This window comes from Stegodyphus dumicola, chromosome 8 (genome assembly GCF_044657685.1).
Source record: "Stegodyphus dumicola isolate Sdum_Otavi_A_Nest chromosome 8, ASM4465768v1".
Lineage (NCBI taxonomy): Eukaryota > Metazoa > Arthropoda > Arachnida > Araneae > Eresidae > Stegodyphus > Stegodyphus dumicola.
The window spans coordinates 79977913-80001274 of NC_140775.1; the positions used below are offsets into that span (position 1 = coordinate 79977913).

The 23362-nt window shown below is 30.9% G+C and overlaps 2 protein-coding genes across 3 annotated transcripts in view; one reads left to right on the forward strand and one right to left on the reverse strand.

Moving 5' to 3' along the window:
- LOC118205317 (uncharacterized) overlaps positions 1-2645 on the forward strand; it is a 136130-nt gene extending 133485 nt beyond the window's left edge. Inside the window, exon 25 of the mRNA XM_085822028.1 lies at positions 2088-2645. The gene's annotated coding sequence lies outside the window, so the exon portion shown is untranslated. The remainder of the gene's footprint in view (positions 1-2087) is intronic.
- Syx6 (Syntaxin 6) overlaps positions 1-23362 on the reverse strand; it is a 62571-nt gene that overhangs the window by 13447 nt on the left and 25762 nt on the right. Inside the window, exons 3-6 of one of the 2 annotated variants that reach the window (XM_035377488.2) lie at positions 9717-9754; positions 6557-6604; positions 3193-3294; positions 1590-1696 (exon numbers count right to left, since the gene is read on the reverse strand). In XM_035377488.2, coding sequence (XP_035233379.1) covers positions 1590-1696; positions 3193-3294; positions 6557-6604; positions 9717-9754 — 295 coding nt within the window. Of the gene's footprint in view, positions 1-1589; positions 1697-3192; positions 3295-6556; positions 6605-9716; positions 9755-16351; positions 16447-23362 lie in introns of both variants that reach the window. The other variant, XM_035377487.2, reaches the window with a different exon arrangement.

Below are 23362 nucleotides of genomic sequence, written 5' to 3' on the forward strand. Positions count from 1 at the left end.
AAAGGCAGTATTGCAATTGTGAAAAGTTTCGGATATCATATTTTGATGAAAATATCGATTATGACTGTTCTTAAATACATCTGAATGATGTTTCTGCATGACATCTGTACGTATGGATAGAATAAAAAAAACATTTTCCAAAATAGATTATAAAATGGACTCGGAACAGATTTTTTTGTAATATACAAATGTATGTATCTCGCATAACTCAAAAATGAGTAGATTTAGAACGCTGAAATATTGTACATGGGACTGCCACAACATGTAGCTGTGCACCTCCTTTTTTGGTTCCAGTCAGCTGCAACAAGCACACACACATGTATAATATATAATTTCAAGCAATACAGAGGCACATTCAGATGCTAAAATTCGATTTAGCAATAATTTTTTTCCATAAAATGCTCTACCCACACATAATAATTGTTTTAGATTGTCAACATTCAAATAATATTATTTTATTTCAAAATTTAAAAAGTTCCAAGATGACTGAAAATCCCGTTAAATGCTAAATATGCTCTGTCACTTTTTCAAATGCAGAAAACATGTCACCAGCAGATATTCATCATCAGATTTGAGAAACTCCTGGATCATATTCCATGTCTGATTTAATTGTGAGAAGAGAGGTGAAATAATTTAATAATGATATTTATGATGAACAGCAGAAGGGTAGAAAGTCTCCTGTAAAAGATGACTTGTTGATTTTATAATGAACAGGAACTCACAATTTTATCACTTCCATGCACTTACCAGGAATATTAGACACTCACCAAATTATCAAAAACAAACACTTTTTGTATCAAATTATCAACAACTGATTGAATAGTCAGAAGATGCTGTTACTGGGTCAACAAAAAAAGGGGGGAATAAAAATCTTAAAAACGTAAGGTATAGCCTTAAAAACAAAACAATATAAACTAGTATTATTATCACAATCAGTACCATTTGGAAAGCATGAAATAGGAATGTTCATATTTTCATTGTCAATCCACTGAACAGAGGTTCTATGAATTCCTTCCAAAACTGAAAATTCCAATAACCGATTTCAGTTAAAAAGATGTGCATGGTGATTTTGCACTGCTATGAAATTTTGGTTGTAGAATTTTTGCTTCAAAGCAAAAAATCAACTATGAAGTCTGTTGTGAGATCTTATTATGTCACTAGCTGGAACAAACATATCAGCCTTCCTACAACCCACATTTGGAATCAGGTGACATTCACCTTTTTTCCGAGTTTAAAAATGTTCCTTTCTTAATAATTTAGTAATGATGAAATAAAAAGTGAAAAGCAGAACTGACTAAACAAACAGGCAAAAAGTCCTTTTGTTCCTATGTATCAAGGGATACAAATTTTGTCATTACATTATAATAAATGCCTGAGTGATAAAAGGGACTGTACAGAATAATAGTTTAAAAGTGCTTTAATTGAATAAATATATATTTTTAAATCTTATTTCATTTCTTTACAGTTAAATAGAACTTAATTTCTAAATATGTTGAAATAATTTAATTTCTAAATATGCTGTATACATACATGCTTTACACAACAGTGTTTACTATATTAGAAACATATTAGTATATTAGTAAACTTACACAGATTGTTCATCTAATTCATTTCCTATTTGCCTACTCATGGATTTTAGAGTTCCAACAGTCGCTCCTACTCTTTCAATCTGCTCTTCTTGGGAATCGATTATAAGCTGGGGAAAAAAAAAAAAAAAAAAAAAAAAAAAATTCAAATTTGAATAGTTTTAATCTTTTAAAAAATGATTAAACTAATTTTATAATAAATAAATTATAAAATGTATACTTATAATGACCTTCCCATTCTGACTGTTATACATAGAAGTGCTCAAATATAAACATGAATTTTCAAATTTTGTTCTTGTATGGAATTCAACATAATCATGAGTCACAGGGCAAGCACATATATGTTTGAACATTTTAACTGTAATGCTATTTCTTTTCTTTCATTATCACTAAATTTTTTACCAACAAAGATGTCAATGCATTTCAGATTTACTCAAGACTTAAAAATCAGTTTGTAAGTCTCTCAATCTACAATGCATGACTAATACAAATCTTTTACAGAAAACCAAGATGAAAAATGGCAATAATCCACATGTTTGTTGGCTAAGAACCTCAACTAACAAAGATAAGTTGATTACCAATGATGCATTAATTCAGAATAATTGAGGTAAAGCCATTGCAGCCAACTGCACAAAGATAAGGAATAACCTAAATTCAACTACACCAGGCACTACAGTTGAGTCTGCCCAAAAGTGCACCACCATCAAAGAAATTCCTAATCAACTTAAAATAAGTGTCAGTAAGTTAAAACAATTAATTATGCTCTTAAATTTAGCAATATGAATACAGGTGATTTTTCAACTTTTGATGCTTGAATGCAAAGAAATAAAATTGGTTGCTGTCATACACACAAGTGGGATGTCCCATTTTCCCCAAGCAGTCTAGATTTAACATTGCTGGATTTTCATCTTTTTGGTAGATTTAAAGAATTTTTAGGAGGGAAAATATTCAAATCTGATAAATAGGTTATTCAGGCTGTTCATGAATGACACAACATGGCCTCAGAAAATTTTTATTCTTCTGGAATTAAGAAATTTCCAGAGCACTGAAACAAATGCATTGCAGGAGGACGTGATTACACAGAAAAATAGTGAGTATACTCTTTCATTGTACTTAATAAAATCTAGCTGATATATAATGGCTTATATATAAATGCCTGTCATATATCCTATTTTAAAATTTTGCTCCTTGAACTTCATATATGATATTTACAAATGCTACAAAATTATGCATCATAAAACTTATCAGTACTTGCATTTCTTAACATATCATAAAATTCAAAAATGTCTTTTATATTTTTATCAGAAACAAAAAAATTTTATTTAAAAAATAATGACAGTGATTGCAAACATATTCATAAATAGTTTCCATTAATTAATAATGCAATAACTCCAATACGAATAACCTAACTCAAAAAGGTTACGAGATATCACAACTGCATACGTTTCAAGGATTTTAAAAGTAATTATAGTCAGACAAAACTAAATGCTTTAATAATTTTCTTTTATGGCAATTGTGAATAGTTACCATTAGATTATTACACACCATTTGTTTTTTCTAAAAAGGTTTGTCAATGTTAAATGCATTATTAAAAAAAATAATTTACCTGCTGTGCTTGTTGTGTATCTTCAATAAAGTTACTTTGAGTTGGACTTTCAACTTCATTTTCTAACCGTGTATACTTAGCATAACCAGTTCCAAGCAAACCCTGAAAATAAAATTTATGCATACAGTTCTGAAAGTGACAAATTTTTGTGATTACAATTAAATATATTAAAATTAAAAAACTCACATAATTGAACAAACTAGATTTTTAAAAGAAAGGCAAATACAAAAATTTTATGCTGCTTATTTTCCTAAGGGTGAAGAATTCTAGATTAATGCTTTTCTACACAGTGTGCCCAAAAAATTCCCTCTGTACACCCATAAAAATTGAATGGCAAAGGCTTTATAGGTTACTTTTAACCTTCTTTATTTATACAAACACCAGTCCATACATTTTAGCCATGTTATCTTTTCGAAGACCCTCATTTTTTAAAGTAATCTTCCAGATTTTTTTAAGGATATAAAATGAATTGTTTGAAAAGAAAAGTTTATGTTATTTTTTTTTGGTTATATGCTGATCTCCTTATTGTGCACTTAGTTTTAAATTTTTGCCTTGAAATCTTGCCTAAACCCGAATGACGAACATTTGGTGTGCCCAGAGTGAGATCACTAAAACAACAGGACCAGACCAACAAATGTATCTTTGCTTCATTGCAATACTTTCTTCAATGAGCTCATTCACAATAGAAAGGTGAATGTGCATCTGTGTTTTTTTTTTTTTTTTTTTTTTTTTTTTTTTGAGGGGAGGTTTGGTTATCAACTAAGAAATTGTCGGGGTGTTTTTCTGAAGGACAGGGGTAATTTTATCAGCTAGGTCTTTGATTTTTCACTAGAGCAGTTATCTTTTCTTTCTTTTGCTTTCATTGAAAGAAGTTTTGAGTTGTAAATGTTCATTTAATTTTATAGTTTATATTTATTTAATTGTAGATAAAACACTAGTTTATTTATTTATTTTTTTCTGAATTTTAATTATTTTGCAAATGGATCAGAGAGGGCTCACCATTTCTCAAGCATTGAAAGTGCTAAACAAATTCCCTTCACATAATGAATCTGATATGGATTCCAATGCATGTACAAAACATGCAATGTTGGGTTGTGCACTTTCAAAGGTGGCATCACTTGCTTCAAAAAGTACCACCATTAAAAAATAGATGAAAGTGTAAATATGAAATGTAAGTATACAGCCAAGTTACCTTTTTTTCATTTATATGCATGTAATCATCATATAAAGAAGAGCTTTTTTGGGGGAAATGTAGAAAAGCAGGCCTCCTTGTGGTACACCCCATGTAATGCTAAATCTGCTATGGTAAACAGAATCTAGTGTTTTTTAATCATAGGCAAAATCTTTTACCCTATTATGCGCTTCCCAGCAATGCTCCCTTCAGTGCTCTTTTCGAAGCTTTAGTCATTCAGTGAGCCCACTTCGGGCTACAACACATAATTAATTAAAACAGTAAGTGCAGTCTTTACAAAATTTTACCTGTGTACTCCTACAGGCCTGATGATTCAACATTCTCTTTTTTTTTTTTTTTTTGTTTTGGTTTAAATTCCACCTTTAAAAGGTAACATGCTGGAAAGGGTTAAGCGAACATCACAGTACCTAATAACTCTCTACTTTTCATTAGAGATTATGATTTAAAATTTTAAGTTATGATGTTTATTATTTATTTACAAATGCTTGGCTTTTAGTACTCAGACCATTTCATCAAAAATTAAAATAATTAAGAACAAAATACATGTTTAAATGCACTCTGCCTATGGGTTATCCAGAGTCAGAAAGAGAATACACTGGAGAATTCCTAAGTCCAATGTAAAACAGGTTAGCATTAAGGCAATCAGTTAAAAGATTAAATGGTACCCTTAGCCTTTAAAGCTCAGTTATTAATTTTGTTAAATTCTATGTTTATCAATGTTATGACGTAACTCGTACGATGTTAATATATAGCAATAATGCATATTTGTTACATTTTGTTTTCATATACATATTAAACAATCTTTACCAACTTTATAACAACAGTTTTAATTACAGAGGTCATAATATTGTTGAAAGTAAATCAGATAACAAAAAAATTGAAAAATTAAGCCTACTCTATGTACATTACTTAAAAGCTTAACTATTTTTAATTTTTTTGTTCAGATTCACTTGCATTCTTAACACCAAAAAAGTAGTTATATCGATTTATGAATTGGTGCACACTCAGTTAAGCATTTTTGTTCAGTTATACTGCAGATTCTTTATCTAAATAAAATAATGATTTTTTGGCAGCTACCTATTATCCCATCGACCATAAAACTCTCACCAAGCAGAACAATTTAACACCAGTTATGGATAAGGGTGATGTAATAACACATTCATAATATCACTTTTTTGTTTGATGCAACACTGATTTGGTACTTGATAAGCCATGTTTCATTTCTTTGAACAAGGATATAAATTAGTTGCTACTGTTGTATTATTAGTTGCTACTGTTGTATTATTTTCTGGTATTCTGAAATAATAATAATAATAATAATAATAATAATAATAATAATAATAATTTGGACCTGTCTTCTACAGAACAGCAAGCAGTGGATTATTTATTATTCTACAGAACAGCAGTGGATTATTTATTATTCTACAGAACAGCAAGCAGTGGATTATTTTCAAATTTATGGGCTCCTCCATTACAAAAAGTGCATATTAATGGACATTGTATGGTCACATGAATATGGACAACAAAACAGTAACAAACCGGATAAATTACCTGTGGGAAGCTTAGCATCATTCTAAACAGTGCTTTCAGTAAAACTGAAGACCAAACAAAACAGCAGAAATTGACGAAAGCCTTTTTCTGAAGTGCAAAAATGAAGTTGGTTGAAAACTAATCATGTATTAAATAAGCAGACATCAGTTCCTCAGAATTTTGCAGAAACGACTCGAGCAATTTTGGTAGGATCCCTGCCAACTTTCAAGGTTGACAGGATAATATATAAATACTTTCCTTTATTAACAGAAGTGTTAATTTTGGAATGATTTCCAGAATTAATTTATGCTATGCCATATTAAGAACAAAAACAATCAGAATTAATCTTTTCAATAACCCCCCTCCAAATACAGAAGCCAGAAATTTTAGAATATGAAGCTCTGAGCAGACATTTATCAGAATTAATCTTTTCAATAACCCCTCCCCCTCTCCAAATACAGAAGCCAGAAATTTCAGAATATGAAGCTCTGAGCAGACATTTTCAAAATTTTACAGTATACAGTAAAATGTCTAGTTTTCAAATGATAAATATTTAAAAATATTAAGCACTTTTCCTGTTTTAAAACAGATAATAAAATGCTAAAAACCAATAGCCACGTATTATTAATTAATGCATCTTACCTGTCTTACTTTCTTTTCCTTTGTCTCAAACATTTTATCTTTCATTAACTATAAAAGAAGTGAATTTCAATAAAAAAATGAGAAACAGCTACAAAAAAAAAAAAAAAAAAAAAAAAAAAAAAAAAAAAAAAAAAAAACAGTACATTTAAACAATAATTTTTCATCATGTGTTCTGCAATAGTAAATGGATCAGTTACAACCAAATAATGAAATTCTCTTTTCATTAAAGATCATTTAGTAGAAAACAGAAGTTAAAATAATATATTTGTAACTCTTTTTAATCTTAAACATAGATTTTAAAAGAATACAGACATTAACATTTAAAAAGACATCACTTGAAATAGAATTTTAGAAAATTTTTGATAGCTCTTCCTCATTTTGAAACAATTAAGAAAAAAGTATTCATTGCTTAATATAGTTGGCAAATTAATTATTAAATGAATATTCCCCACTCATTAACACAAAATCAAACTACTGAAGTTTTATTATTCTTTCATAACACTTAGAATATTAGCTTTTCAATGCAAAAATCATAAACAACTTCCTTTCATTTATTAAATTACTTTGCAGTAGTTATAATTCTTTGATGAGAAAAATAATTTTAGGGATGAATGTAATTTAGTCGACTTTTATTCAAATGTCTTATCTGTTTTATCAAGTTGATATTGATTATATTTCACATCTTTGAAATTGATGAACTGATAAATAAACTGATGAATAAATTTGAGAGATAAGATGAAGAAACAGATTCAGATGATGATTATAATATCCTAAAGAACAAGAATGGCATTAATGATCAAAAGGGCCATGATGAGAATTACTACAATGCACATTAGTACACAGAATAATGATAAAAAACATTTCAGATCAGACCAAAAAATTTTCATCACACAATAGCAAGTTATGAAACTTTCAATGAAATGTTGATTAATCAAAATGCAACAAAACATAAGTGAACAAAGCATACAAGCCAGCTGAATGAATAAAAACAAGGAATAAATGGGCAACAAAACACAACACATAATTAAACTCAGTGCTATAGGATGAAGCTTTATCTAGGATTCACTATAAAGTAAACAACACTTTTATCGATACTCAACAGAAAAAACTACTGCCATCACACTACAACAGAAACTTTGATCTAATCATGCAATTTGCTAGGCAATTTAGTAAAAATACAGCTGATTATATGAGATGAAATGTAGAGGTATTATCTTTCAATTACGTATTGAAAATTAAATTTTCTTTACAAATATAATTTATATTAGATCTTTAGATTCACAATTTAGTGCCTGAGGTAAAATGGACCTGCTAATTCTAGTAGTCTGAAGTAAATCTTATTAACCTATCAAATCAGACATCTCCTGTCATTAAAGGTAGCCATACTTACCAAATAGCATTAATCCAGTCCACAAGAAATGACTACCTTTTCGGTGATAATCAAAACAGGAAAGTGCTGAGTGATTGGCACCGTATTTAAAATGCAAACTATTTCATTAGTCAAAATTACAGATTGAAATAATATTTATACAGTCAAAAGTCTTTAATCCAGACATCCATAATCCGGAATGATCTATAATCCAGACCTCAAAGCTACAAACTTTCTGTAGATAATACCTTTACGCATGTGCGTTTAATGTATAACGGAAGGTATAAGCTAAGCTAAAATTATCTAATTATCTATTTCAGTTAATGTTGCAGATTGTGCTTTTCCTTAATCTTTGAATTGGATCTGGCTTTTTATTTTTTGCAGACTGTTAGAGCAATTTTATAAAAGTAAGCTTGAACTTTCGATTATGTCAAATAGAATTTCCGATTTTGGAACTGCCAAAGGATCTACAAAGCGAAAGCATGTTTCGATGTCCATCAAACAAAAAGTGGAATTGCTGCAAAAAATGGATAAAGGCCTTTGTTTCTCTAACCATTCCGAAATCTGTTTATCAATTTCACGTTGCTCTGCCAGGGGGGATGTCGCGGCACGCAATGAACTGGAAGTTGATCTGTCAGCACTATCCTTATCTTCAGGGCAGATGTTTTTATTTCATTCGTCTTATAACTCCTTACTAAATGTAGCATTTCATCTCGATGTACTCCGTCTTTGATATGATTTAAATCAAATTCCTTGCCATTATAAATATCATGAATACACATCAAATAGTTTTCTGGTTGCAATTTTCTAAAAGTCCCGATGAGTCTGAATTAAAGACTTTTGACTGTAGTTTTTCTATGACATTAAAGCAGCTGCTCATATCTAAAATAATATTGCTGTTATTTACTTTGATGTTTTGTTTGCCTGTATCAAATATAAATATTACATGAAGCAAGAAGAAAGAAAATGGTTACGTCTTTATGTTAATGTTACGTCCCATTTTACGAACACCATTTTAGAGAAGTTTTGAGACAATATTTTAATTTATGCAGTCGACTAGTTTCCTGTTCTCTCAAATCAGCAATAAAAATATCCTACATTTCAAGACAGTCAGGAAAATTATTCTGTACACATTATCTTTGAAATGCATAATTTTCTGTCACCGATTACCAGTGGACTTTTGATCAGTGGACTACTTTTTTTTTCCTACTCTCCAAAATTAAATAGGTTATATAGTGTCAATTTTATGATGTGCTCATTATACAAATAATAGTAATAAGTGTCATCAGCTCTGCTTTAACTACTTACCAATATGTGATAAGCAATTAAAGTTCTTTGTTCAAAACAAAGGTAAAGTACTTCATGACAGAAAAATTAATACTCAGATTGCAGAAGAAATTACCATAAATAAATCAAGAACAGTGGTTTATTAAAATAATTCATTATTTTTAAATTGCTGGCCTGTGTAAATGTGCAATTGATGCATAGGTAATTTGAAGATCTTGTACATCTCTATATATTTCTTAAAAATGTTGTTTTCATTAAAAATGTTATGCATTATAATACTAATTTTTATGCCTTTTTACATTCAGAGAAGTAATACAGAAACAAAGATCTAAGCTTTTAACACTGAAACCTAGTTAAGTATAAATTCAGAGAAAAGCTACAGAAATAAACATATAAGCTTTTAACACTGAAACTTATTTAGCTGAGTATCAATTGCATTTAAGTTTTTGTTTGATTAATTACACATAATGGATTTTGTTAATTTAAGAAAGAAAAGCAATATACCTGCATGGTTTTCTGGTGGTATGATTTTTCAGCATAAACTGGTTTACTGAATTAAGAAACTTTAGAATTTTTGTTTAGTTACATATCAAAAGTATACATACATCAGTAAAAAACTTCCAACTTGACTTAAATAATTTTTAGGTTCCCCCTCCCTTTTAATTTACATATACATACATACTGATATTTCTTCTCATGAAAAGCCTTTTTTTAAAATACGAGTTGCACATCTGACATTGTAAAGATGCAAGTTTACATTAGCTGTCAGAAGTTATACTGGAATCTCAAAAAGGTATAACTAAATAACTACATTACTACAACTGTGATGCAGAACAAAGCATTTATGTATCTATCATACATAATATTACTACAGTAACACATTATACTAAAAAAAAAGATGACCCACAAAAGCATATTACAAAACACCATAAAGTTCATATAAAATATTCTGATCTTTTCTATTACAGAATAATATGCACTAACATTGTTCATCATTAATTTAAATGCATTGTTATCAACTCTCATCATAACAGTGATTTTGCTTTTAAATTCAATATCGTCAATAAAGAGTTTTTAAAGCATAACATTCTTTGTTTATCAAACTAACTAACCTAAGGGATATATTTCTTACGTTTACAAAAAATTATCTTGGTCAAAAAGAAGTGATGATAAAAGCCTCTTTTTGTCACAAAAAAGTATCAAGTTAGTGCACATATTTTTATAGAAAAATTGTTTGGGGCATAAATTAACCTATAGTCGCAAATATTAAATACTTTTATCATACTAGTAATACTTTATGCCCCCACAGTAGAACGTTTTGCATTGTTCTGGAATAAGCTTTAACTGCTGGAAAATGTTTTACAGAAGATGCATCACATTTATTAAACAAAAGTTACATATATAGCATGTATTAGGCATTTCTATGTTCTATTAATTGAACCTTTATATAAATATATGTCTATATGTGTGAATTAATATATATATGCACACACACATATATGATAAAAATATGTAAATCAAAATTTTAGCTTTAATTTAGCCCCTTAACTCTCCATTTTAATTTTGCTGTTTCTTTTTCCTGTCCTAAAAACAATAACTGCTTAACGTAAACCTTTATAAACTTTGTCATTTCAAAATTAATCAGTCATATGATTCTTATGTCAAGCTAATAGACTGAAATAACACTTCAGCATATTAATAATTTCAAATTTGGAAAATGAAACTTTTAGCAGCCAGTGGGGGGAAATGTGAACTGAAACTAAATCCCTCTGAACACAACTTTTATCTTGGCCACATCACCTTCACTCTCTGGTAGCTACATTACTATTGCTGCTTTTCTTACTTCAATATTTACCACATTAAAAAATACAAAGTTCTTTGGGAACAGGTGTGCTTACTGTGTCAATTTATTGATGTTGGCTTAAAAATATTTGTCAACAAGAATAAAAAAATATCAAAACTGGCCATTACTACAGCTACGTCTTTATGCATCTACACGCCAGCAATGACCAAATTATTTCACAAATATGTAGAAAAAAATTAATAAAATACAGAGAGAGATTCAGTTTAGGATAAATACTTTTAGAGATTAGCCATAGAAATGTTTTTTTTTGGGGGGGGGAAGAGATAAGAGAGTGTTTTATATTTATTATTAAGCAGCAAAGCCCTTTGTTCTGTGATATATACCACATTTACACTTTGGAGATCTTATGCTTTACAAGTAGAAATGACCATCAGTAATGAAAAATTCTCAAGCTCTTGCACTAATGAGGACATCTTTATTTGCTCATCATCATTTTTTCTCCCTTAGGGAACAATGTTGTATAAAACTGATTAAAATGCAAAGTGTTGGCACTTACCATGCTTCATGAGAAATTGTTCTTGATCTTCTGAATTTGTAATTTTCAATATGGTCATAATTACTCAGATTAAATATTAGCTCATGGTGTGACTTTTCCATTGTCAGAAGTTATCTGCAGTCTTCAGGATAAAGACATCCAGCATTTTAGTCTAAGGTCATAATGAATCTGCCGGTTTTTAGCAAACTGTGGGTATTAATGATTATACAAAGGATCTTGCTTAAAAAAGGTCTAGTTTTTTCCACTATCACTGTGTTATGTCCCTGTGTTGTCAACTAGAGCTTGAATTTCTGCTGCAGATGCAATGTGATGCACCAAGCCATACGTTAAATATGGCTGTCTTCCCTCCAAGTAGTGCCACATGGCCACCCAGAACCCGGTATTCTTGAGACAATACCTTCCCTTTAACACTGCTGCCAACAATCATCTTCAGTAATAACATTCCTCTCTAGTCTATCACGGAAAGAAAATTCATCTTCTCGTAGCCCTATTACACAACCTTGTTCAAACTTACCGAGATGCTGATAATAGCTTCTTCTTCTTCCTAAAAGCATTCATGAGTAATATCAACTCACTATGTTAAATCTCAAAGATAAATAATGCTCACAAATTTTACAACACATATTTAAAGCAAACCTGATTTAAATGCTCATAGTGGTGCTATTCTCCTTTTTATTTATTTATTTATTTATTTATTTTCATATCAGTATTATGCTTTTGACCACCCTATGGCAAAGTGGCTAGCTCGTTGCACAGCTGCACCACAGGTCTGGGGTTCAATCCCCGGGCTAGGCAAAGTTGACTCAGCCTTTCATCCCTCGAATGGGTCGATAAAATGAGTACCAAGTTTGCTTGGGGACTAAACACCGGGAGGCCTGTGACAGGTGACAGGTGAGAGCAGGTCCGGACACCCGGACGGCTTACATAGACAAGTCGGGTATCGTCCGGAACCCGCAACTATCTGAAGCTACACTCCGAAAACAATACAAGGGCAAAGTACATGGCCATACAAGGGCAAAATATAGATTTTTCTGCATGCGAAATTAAACATTTTCCTGGCTACATCGCATGTTAACACACTGCTACACATACTTGCTACAATATACATTTCATAATATGCATTGCATTGATCATTGCACTGTACTTAAGGCACATTTACAACTCAATGCTACACTTAATACACTGAGACCTGTGACACGGAGGCCTGTGACAGGCTGATCACTTGCCCAGCGCATATGCTGATGAACTCTGGGGCCCAAGGTCAAGAAAGCACATTTCGGGGCACTGCAGGCCATGGCCCACTAGGGCTGCTGTGCCATTGAGTTTAGTTTATATATGCTTTAGAATGACTGAAATGTTCCAAAAGAATTCATTGACATTTTTAATCTTAATGATTGATATAATTAAATACACATGTTTTAAAAATTTTACATATAAACAAATTTTAACTCCAAGGTTATGATTTTGCTCTTTCAAATGAGAAACACTTTTATTCTGTAACTGAGAAAATTCATGAAAATTATAAAATTAACATCTCCAAATGTTGCTACTAACTATGACGTCACATGAGATAATAATTATTTTATAATGCACATAGTTGCCTTTGTTAGACATGTGGATTATTTGTTTTAATTTTTATATTTCATCCTGGTAAAAAATCAAGTTTCATTAATAAATACGGGCTTTCAGAAATCTCATCCCTTCTGGCACGTGCTTTTAATGGCCAGCATTGTACTATTCACTTCATAACTTGCAAGTATGAAAGTCATTGTTACTCAGTACAAGGATGTAATTAACATATTTTACTCTGTGCACACTTATACACATTAGGCCATACAAATAAAGAAAATTTAACTTGCTTGTTAATATTTAACAGTCTGTCAGTCCCTATAATATAGAAAAATTCTATATTACAGGTATTTCAAGTTTTTCCATTTAGTATGAAGTAAGATTATCTCAGTGGCCTTTTTGTTCAAACTACACAAATTCCTCCCATTTTTTAATACACATACTGGCTAATACCTCAATTCAGAGTATGAATGCCTATATTTTGAATATATAAGGTTCGAAATGAAAATTCTGTTCATTTGGGAAGTGAAAGAAAATAATACATTTTTCATACTTGTAATAATATTTGTTGTACAATATAATTTCCATTGTTACTTATGACCTCTTGCCCATGTGATAATAATTTATAGATACCATTTTTGAAAAATATCTTGGCCTTAGAGGTAAAGAACTCAGGTAGTGGTTGACATCTGTTTCAGTTTTGATCCCCCCCCTCAAAAAATTTTGCAAGGAGAGAAACAAGTGATAATCAGAGGGTGCTAGAACTGAAAAGTATGATTTTCCAGCGGCAGAATTTCCTAATATAGCTCTATGGTTTTATGACGAGTCACCGAGGCAGCAAGTGCTCTGACATTATGATGATGCAGTATGATATGCTTCCTATTGAACACTGCCAGCCTCTTTTTTTTTTAAACTGTTTTAAATAAATTGTCAATTTGCTGACAGTATCTCTCTGAAATGAACTTTTTTTAGATTTCAGGATCTTATAATTCATTGGTCCTGGGACATCCCCCCCCACCTATAAGCATTCTCGTATTCAGATTCAAATTCAGTTTAGAAGTGGAGAGAACAAGTTGTCTGAGCTCACAGTATGCTCTTTTCCTAACAATGTTTTCATGATCAATCTACTTTTCTTCCCGAGTTATCATTCGGTTTAAAAAGGGTTCATTTTTGTTCTAAGGAAACACAGATGTGCATATAACAACTCGATCATGCAACATTTTCTTACTTAATTCATAAGGAATCCATCTGGAATAATCACAGACCAATCCTAGTTTCCAAATATGACCCAAAATGGCTTGTTGCGCTAAATTAAGTTTTTCTGCTATCTCCAATGTTGTCAAAAAAGGAGCTTGCTCTATCATGGTCTTAACAATATCGTTATTGATCAAAGATGGCTTCCCAGAAGCATGGCTTACTATTAAGGTTGAAATTACCTCCTTTGAATTTTTCTTACTAGCTTCTGCAAGTTCTACCCAAAGCTGCCATCTACCAAAAACTACTACTAAATTTTAACATGCTCCTGTAGTATTTCTTCCTTGTTAGAATTTGAGCAAAATACAGGGTTATAAAGTAAATGAACTTTATGGTAGCTGTGTTTACACAGCCACATCTCTTTAATAATTTATACAAGACCTTATTATTTCAGTTAATTTAAAACAGCAGATCTTTATAAATGCAGTGATAAAGAGAGACACAACCATTTATGTTCAAATGAACACCTGCTATTATGATGAAGCTTGAAATAACATTATCCCGCAAAACTTTCTGATAAGCCCGATGTTATGAACTGATGAAAGCTACAAATGAAAGCTTATAAGTTTTCTTCTGTGTCAATCTAGATTCAGATATTAAATTTACCATGTGCTTATTCATCTCTGGTTATAGACATATGACAGGTTCAAAACTCTGCCTGTTCAAGATAATCTTTTTTGATCCATTTTAAAGTATAGTATATAAAAGAGAAATAGTATAAAAATTAACTCTGTAATGCAATGAGATTTATATAGATGACTTAAAAAAAGTTCTTATTAAATGAATTTGCTTTGTGTAGAAGAAAATAAAAGAGGAAATAAAGAACAGTAAATACTCAAAAGCAAGATTCTTTTATTAATTTATGTGACAATGATTTTAATTTTAATTCAGCTATTAATATCTAATAAATTGAATTTAATATAAAACATAATTAGAAATTAATAATGCAAATTTTGGTGTATTTTGTAACATATATATATATATATATTCTAGATCAAAAGTAAAACTATAAAAACATTAATAATGGAATACACCTTTGTAAAACAGTAAATGATGCTTAGCTACAAAATTTATTAGAAACTAATCTGAAAACACAGGCAGAATGTCAAGTTGAATATTTTGTGAACATGATGCTTTATGTAGCCCACAAAAGCTTATGAAGTAAGCTGCATGAAGTATGCAGTAAATATGAGTATGAAATAAATAACGAATATGTATGCATGAGCTAGTATGAAATATATCACATGGATTTTGAGGCACAAATTGATGTCATTTTTGCTTCTTTGTTAGCGTATAAAATACACCATTTGTTTCATTTATACCTCAAAAACAATAGCTTCTCAGCAGTAATAATCTTGAATCTTCAGCTCCACAGTAAATTTACAATCAGCAATAGATAAGTCTTCCCAAGTTTTAGAAATCAGAGAAGAATGAAAAAAGGATGGTAAAGTAAATATGCTTAGCAAAAAACTACCCCTACAAAAGAAACAGAAAGAATAATATTAATAGAAAGAAAAATGCAGTCCATAAAATGTCATGCGCTTAAGAAATAAAGAATTTAAGGTAGTAAAGACCAACCACCTATAGCATAGCACAGAAAAAAAAAAAAAAAAAAAAAACACTAAATACAAATGATGCATTGAACTAAAATAATTCATACCGACTTATTTTATGTAGTTAAAAATATTTAAAAACAAAATATTACATAATTATTTAGCATTCCATGATATATATGTACAAAAAATAAAAAGAAAGTGCTTTCAGGCTTAAAGAATCCCGATTTATTAAGCTTAGGTAACTAACAAATTTTCAAAAGCTAAGAAGATAAAGTATATTTAAATATGAAAAAATAAAGAAATGAAAATTTTAAAAAATGTTTCACATTCAATTATTTAATACATACACATTATATGGGTCTGATGTCTCCAAGCACTTTCTATTATTAAAAATTATTACCTGAACTTCTTCCTTTGTTTTATCAATAAAAGCTTTCCTTGTAGTGATTTCGGAACAATCTATTTTAAATTTTTTAGGGTTTTTCTCAACAATACCTGAGTTTTCATTAAGGAAAATTCACTACAAGGCACAAAATCAATACATTTACAAAGGTGCTTTATTTTTCAGCATAACTATATCTATTTGTTTAAGTAAGTCTCCATGAGATTTGAAAGATGTAAATACAAGTTGCATTAATTACAAACACCACATAAACATAAATTCAAACTGATCACTATTTATTGGAAATTTTAATGGATATATACAACAGTTTCAAAATGGTAAAAATTTATTATTATGCAATTTATAAATTTATAATTATATAATTTTCATCTTCAATATTATAAGTGTGTTGCTCAATACAACAGAAGTTGATAGGATAGTTTAAAATGTCGTTTTAAATGGACTTCTGAACTAAATTTTGCAACATATTTTATATTACGAATGTCATAAATACAATGTGATTCTACTAAGCTATAAAAAGCTGAATATCAAATTTTAAATTGTGTCCACCATCATATATATCTAAAATAAAATTTAATTTTCATGATGATGATTGCAGTAACATACAGACTGCAAGTACTCTATCAATATTTTTTTTTAATTTTTATTTAAATAAAACATTTTTAATAGTCTTGCATGTACACTGCTCAAATAAATAAATAAATAAATAAATAATGGGACAGTGCTATATATCCCATTCTAATGGGCTGATTGACAAAATTCAAACTGCGTTTTTCATGTCTCAAAAGCGCAACTTAGGATATATATTAGATTTATATATAGCACTATTCTAACAAACGTATTTTGACACAAAATCAGACTTTTTCTGAAATAACATACCACTTTTTTTCCATATTTCGATTCTACGACTCAAATTATGCCAGAATACCAAGTTTTGTAAAAATTGTACAAGTAGTTTTTAAAATATTAGCTCTCAAAATTTTAGCTCGTCAATGTTAATTGAATTTTATATATATTTATTAATATCTCTCTTTTTTTATTAAACTTTTTGATATTTTCTCTCACATTTCGAAATTTAGGTTCATTCCAAATAAAATTTACCCATTTTTTGTGTTTTATTTTTTAAATTTTTATACATTTTTCGAAAAAAATTTTGAATTATAACCTATAAAATTTTTACCATCATCTTAAAGTAGGTGTATTTTTAAGCATATCTGCAAAAAAATTAGACTTTTTTTCCAAAATTTTCTAAGATATACACGAATTTACATATTTTCGCGTTTTGAAATTTGGCATCTTTTTTTTAAGTGATAATAATGCCAAATGTGGTCTATGGATTTTTGTTACAATGAATTGCCACAGCTATTTTTAACCTTAAATTTCAAGTAAAATTTTACGGAGAATGAATTATATGACATTTTTTCCCTCAATGATGCGTAATAAATATTTATTAATACTATATGAAAAGCTTTTTTTTTTTAAATTATAGATGATATTATTCAAATTTTTAACTATTTTTTAAAATTTCTCTCTCTCTCTTTTTTTTTTTAAAAAAAAAATAAGAGTAAATTTTTACCTTCGGCGTTTTATCGTCTGCTACTTTACTTCGTTTAAATCAAATTGTCTAAAACTGAGAATTTTCATTTGATGTTTATTTGAATTTTATGACATTAACTGCATAATTTATTTCTAAATAAACTGTTGCTTTTGAAGTGGCTGAAAGAGCGGCTGATACTATCATCCATATTTTTAAAGCACAGAATATTTTTATAGAAACATAAGATTTAGAATAATCATTTTTATAAAAGTCAAATTATGATATAAACATACAACCCTCTAGAGACTGAATTAATGGAAGTTCAATGGTTATGTAGAAACGATCTGCAGCTACTTAATGGCTGGATAAGTCAGCAGATTCTGAGAACAAGTAAGAATAATTATATAAACGACACCCAACATTCTGGATTCAATTAACAATGAGGATACAATGTTTATTAAATGAATTTAAGAAGTTGTAAAACATAAAAAATTAACTCATTTTTTTACCTAAAATGCATTTTTGTGCATAGCGTATTTTATTATATCCTTAAAATTCTAATTTAGAATGTAATTGTCATGAACTGAATTCTAATCATGAGTAATATAATAAGTAATTATTATGGTTATTAATAAATCCTTCTTATAAAGTAATTGCAAATATTTCAAAAAACTTTCTGTTTGAATGAAAATATTTTTCTATGCAAATATTTTAAATTTTATATTAATTGAGATTGCACACGATATTATTTATTTACACTTCAATTTTTACCATCAGCTCTAGTAGAAGTTACAAATCAATTATATTTAATTAAGGATTGGATTATTTAATTATGGCAAAGCACACTAGGGCTATCTGCCTTAAGGGAGGTATGCCTTCGTGGAAGACTTTCTAAGGGAAACTGGCTCGTATACATGTTATACATGGGGAAAACCACGAAAAGGCCCATGCAGCCAGTCCGTTCGCGGGATTCGAACTTCAAACCAGTGTTCAGCGTTACTATTGTATGCAAGTCATCCTAAGTTAAAATGTCGGCTATACATCTCTCTTATTTATATATGTCTTTTCTGAACGGAACATTGAAAGGCATGTTAACTGTGCTTTACTGTATTTTCTCTCTTAATATATGCAGTTTTCAAATGCATCGTAGTCTGGGTTACAAAGTATTCTTCCGAAAGAAACGCAATTCAAATAAATAAAATCAAATTCTGGAAAATTTATATTAATAAATATATTTAAAATGCTCAGTTCGAATGAACAAATAGAAAATTTGAAACAATTATCTGAAGAGACAATGCAGCACAAACAATTAAAATAAAAGTATAAAAATTTAAAAACTACCTAAAATAATAATTATGACAAAAATATATATAAAGAAAACTATCTGAAAAAAAATAAATGCTGCACCTTTATTTAGGCAGTACGAATAGGTAAACAGAAGTTTTTAAAACAGTTATTCAAAAAAAAAAAAAAAAAAAAAAACATGCAACTTAAACAATTAAAATGAAACTCGAAAAAGAAAAAAATTTCTTAAACTTATAAGTTATAATTAAAAATATAATATAAAGAATATTTTTTGAAAAAAAAGGAACGATGGTGACTTTATTTCCTCTTACGGGAAAGGAAACTAGGTTGCCATATACACAGTCCAGTCACATTAATGTGACCACCACGTACTTTCCATATCAGAGTTAAATAACCAATCACAGAAGGCAGGTGGCAGCACAGTGCAGTTGAGCGTATATAAAGGGTGTGTGAGGGCTTCGGAAAACATTTCAATCGTTGGCGTAATGCAGAAACGAAGCGATTTATCCGACTTCCAAAAGGGCATGATCATTGGCTTTCGGGCCAAGGGTGGAAGCATTTCCGAAACGGCTGAGTTTGTGAACTGTTCGCGTGCCGCCGTGGTAAAAGTGTACCGTGCATGGCAAAATGGGACTGTCCAAAATCAGCGACGTGGCAAATGTGGTGCACCACGGGCCATAGATGACAGAGGCGAACGACGGTTGCGGAGATGCGTTCGGGCAGATAGACGGGCTACCGTTGAGCAACTGACCACCAAAATGAACCAAGGGGCTACCAAAAGTGTCTCCCAAAGTACTATTCAGCAAACATTGCTGCGTCTGGGCCTCCGAAGCAGACGCCTGGTTCGTGCACCTATGCTGACTGCTGTTCATCGACGGCGAAGGCTAGAATTTGCACGCCAGTACAGCAGCTGGACGTCCACTGAGTGGCGACAGGTTGCGTTTTCGGATGAATCGCGTTTTATGCTCAATCGGAAGATGGACGTTGGCGTATAAGGCGTGAAACCTCTGAAAGGAACCACCCTGCAACCATTGCCGGAACGGTCCAAGCTGGAGGCGGGAGCATTATGGTCTGGGGAATGTTTTCCTGGCATTCTCTAGGTTCACTGATCATTGTGGAAGGCACAATGGATCAATACAAGTATGCATCTGTCCTTGCGGACCATGTTCACCCCTACATGCGCATTGTTTTTCGTCAGGATGATGGCATCTTCCAGCAGGACAATGCGAGGTGCCATACAGCTGCCAGTGTACGTGCGTGGTTCGAAGAGCACCAGGATGAGTTTACCGTCCTCCCCTGGCCAGCAAACTCACCTGACTTAAACCCAATCGAGCATCTGTGGGACCATCTCGATCGAGTTGTTCGTGCCATGGATCCTCAACCGCGTAATCTAGCGCAGCTGGCCACGGCATTAGAGTCGGCTTGGCTCAACATCCCAGAGAACACCTTCAGGGACCTATGTGACTCTCTTCCTGCACGTCTCGCAGCAGTCCGCTCTGCGAAAGGTGGTTATTCTGGCTTTTGACAGATGGTCACATTAATGTGACTGGACTGTGTATTAAGAAGTTCGCCAAGTGAACTATTCTTGGTGCAACTGAAAAAAAAGTGCCAACATAAATTTGTGAATTTCTCCATAAATTTTGCTCCAAATTTTAGAAAATTTCATATATAGGCGTAATTTGAGTTGTAGAATCGGAATATGTAAAAAAATTGGTATGTTATTTCAGACAAAGTCCAATTTAGTGTCAAAATACCCATGTTAGAATAGTGCTATATATAAATCTAATATATATCCTAAGTCGCGCTTTCAAGACATGAACGCAATTTTAATTTTGTCAATCGGCCCAGTAAAGCGGGGGATATAGAACTGTCCCATTTTTTTAGCAGTGTACATAATTTCACATTAAAATATTTTTTAAATTCATATTCTTTGACTCTAGTTTCAATTTCACTTAACAATAATGATTTAGTTTCATGAACTGACAACACATATTAAAGATACAAACACTTGTATCCTATGGATCTCTCCTGGCCATGAATGCTATATTCTTAATTTTCTGGAGAGAATTTAACATTCTATATGTTTATCTATTAAAGTGAAACAAAGTTTCTCATCATAACACTTACTTTGATTTTTAAAAAAATTCTTGAAAAGAGTAAAAAAATCTAAACTTTATTATTATTGCAAACAGGACCGTTCTAAGCAGGTGTGCAGCACGTAAATGTATGCGGCGGCCAGACTCTGGCGATACCTCGCCTAAATATTTTAAATTCATTATAAGTACTTGTTATCTGTACATACAGTTTGTCATATGCAAATATAATCAGTATGAAATAAAAAATTTTATTAATCAGAGTGCTTTCTTTTTTTTTTAAATTTGAGGATGGCAATCTTAGGAAAGTATGCAGGCAGCCAAAAGCCTAGCAACGGCCTTGATTGCAAATTATATTGAGGAAATAAGTCTCAAGATTTTAAATCATTGCCTTATTTATAAAATTTTACTTCTTAACAAATATAGCATATTTTAAAAAAGTGCAATAGGTAAGTCAACCGCAGACTTTATTATAATAATCAGTAATTTTAAATATATCTGACATACAATTCAAGCCTCTATGTGCAATATCTAGAAAATTTTGAAAAAACAAAAAACTTATTTAAGAAAAAGAGGGGAGGATGTATTAAAAAGTATAAGAGTATACTGCAATCAAAATACCTCTTAAAAATAAATCAATAAATGTCAATGGCTAGTATTGATATTTAGTTATTTTTCAGATGTATTTTAATTTTAGCATACAACTTGAAGCCATAGGTGGTAAAGTATATTTACGGCTACCCCTTGGTGAAAATTGGTGATTTTTGGTGGTACATGTATAGCAAGTTTGTGCAATTCTTTGACTTGTTATTTTGGCTTTCTGTAGCAGCGATTTTAATGCCAAAAATCACCACTACACAAAGACAAAATAACAAGTCAAAGAATTTCACAAACTCGGTACCATGTACACATTCCCCTATTTTCACTTTAAAAAAAAATCACAGAATTGCACAAACTTAGCATTGCGCACTACCTTGACTTTGTCCAAGTACACATCAATATATTTTCACTTAAAAAGTCAAAGGGCCACCTAATTCTACAGTAGAGGCAAACAAAAAATACATAATTTGGTAAAAGTATATTTACGGGTATACCTTGGCGAAAATTGGCAATAAATGAAAAGACAACTTTGTGATAATACAAGGAGCGATTATATGATCATCATCATAGTGAAATATACAAGGCATGCCAAATTTGGTGATTTTATTGTTAAATTATGATTTTAAACTGGTAATATTACTTTTTTCATTATTTTGTAATGATTTTTTTTATAACTGGGATTGTGCTTTTTTGGTCACATGTCGCCTGGTTTTTAATTCTATTTGTAATAAACTGCATATTTTTAAACAGTAAAAACAGAATCTTTGAGTTCCATATCATTTGGTGTATACGGCAGAAAGGCATGATCTATAAGCGATGAAGAGTTTGTGCAATTGTCTGATATTCTTTAAACAAAAACAGATTGCTGTGTACATGGGGACAAAAACAATAATGTATCATATAATATATTGTTACATTTTTCTCTTCCTTTTCTTACATTTGTTACAGGGTTCGCGCAGATTTGGAGTGAATAATGACAACAGCATTCGATGAAGTATCAAAACACACTTTATTGGCCAGTATTATTCAAGACAGCTCAAATATCACATTTACAGTTGTCAAAGAACTACGACGGCATTTCGAAAAGTAAAGACAGAGGAAAAGAAAAGTTTTGGTGAGCAAGTTGGCAACACAGATGTTAACCCTTGAACCGTTAGCTTTCTCCTCGCGGTCGTTTGGCATTTCAACGTTGATTCTGGTTGGAGTAGGTTGTGTTTAAAATGGCTGCGCCGATTCAGAATCCCGAAAAATGCGAAATGTGCCCCGTCATATGTTTTCTTCATACAAAAGGTCAGCGACCAGTGGATATTCACAAAGAAATTGTTTCTGTTTATGGGAACATTATGAATCGACAAAATGTAACGAAATGGTGTCGTCATTTCTCTGAAGGTAGGGCCGATGTTCATGACGAACAAAGAACAGGTCGGCCATCTGTGATCTCTGATATCCTTCTTCAGAGAACAAAGGAAGCAA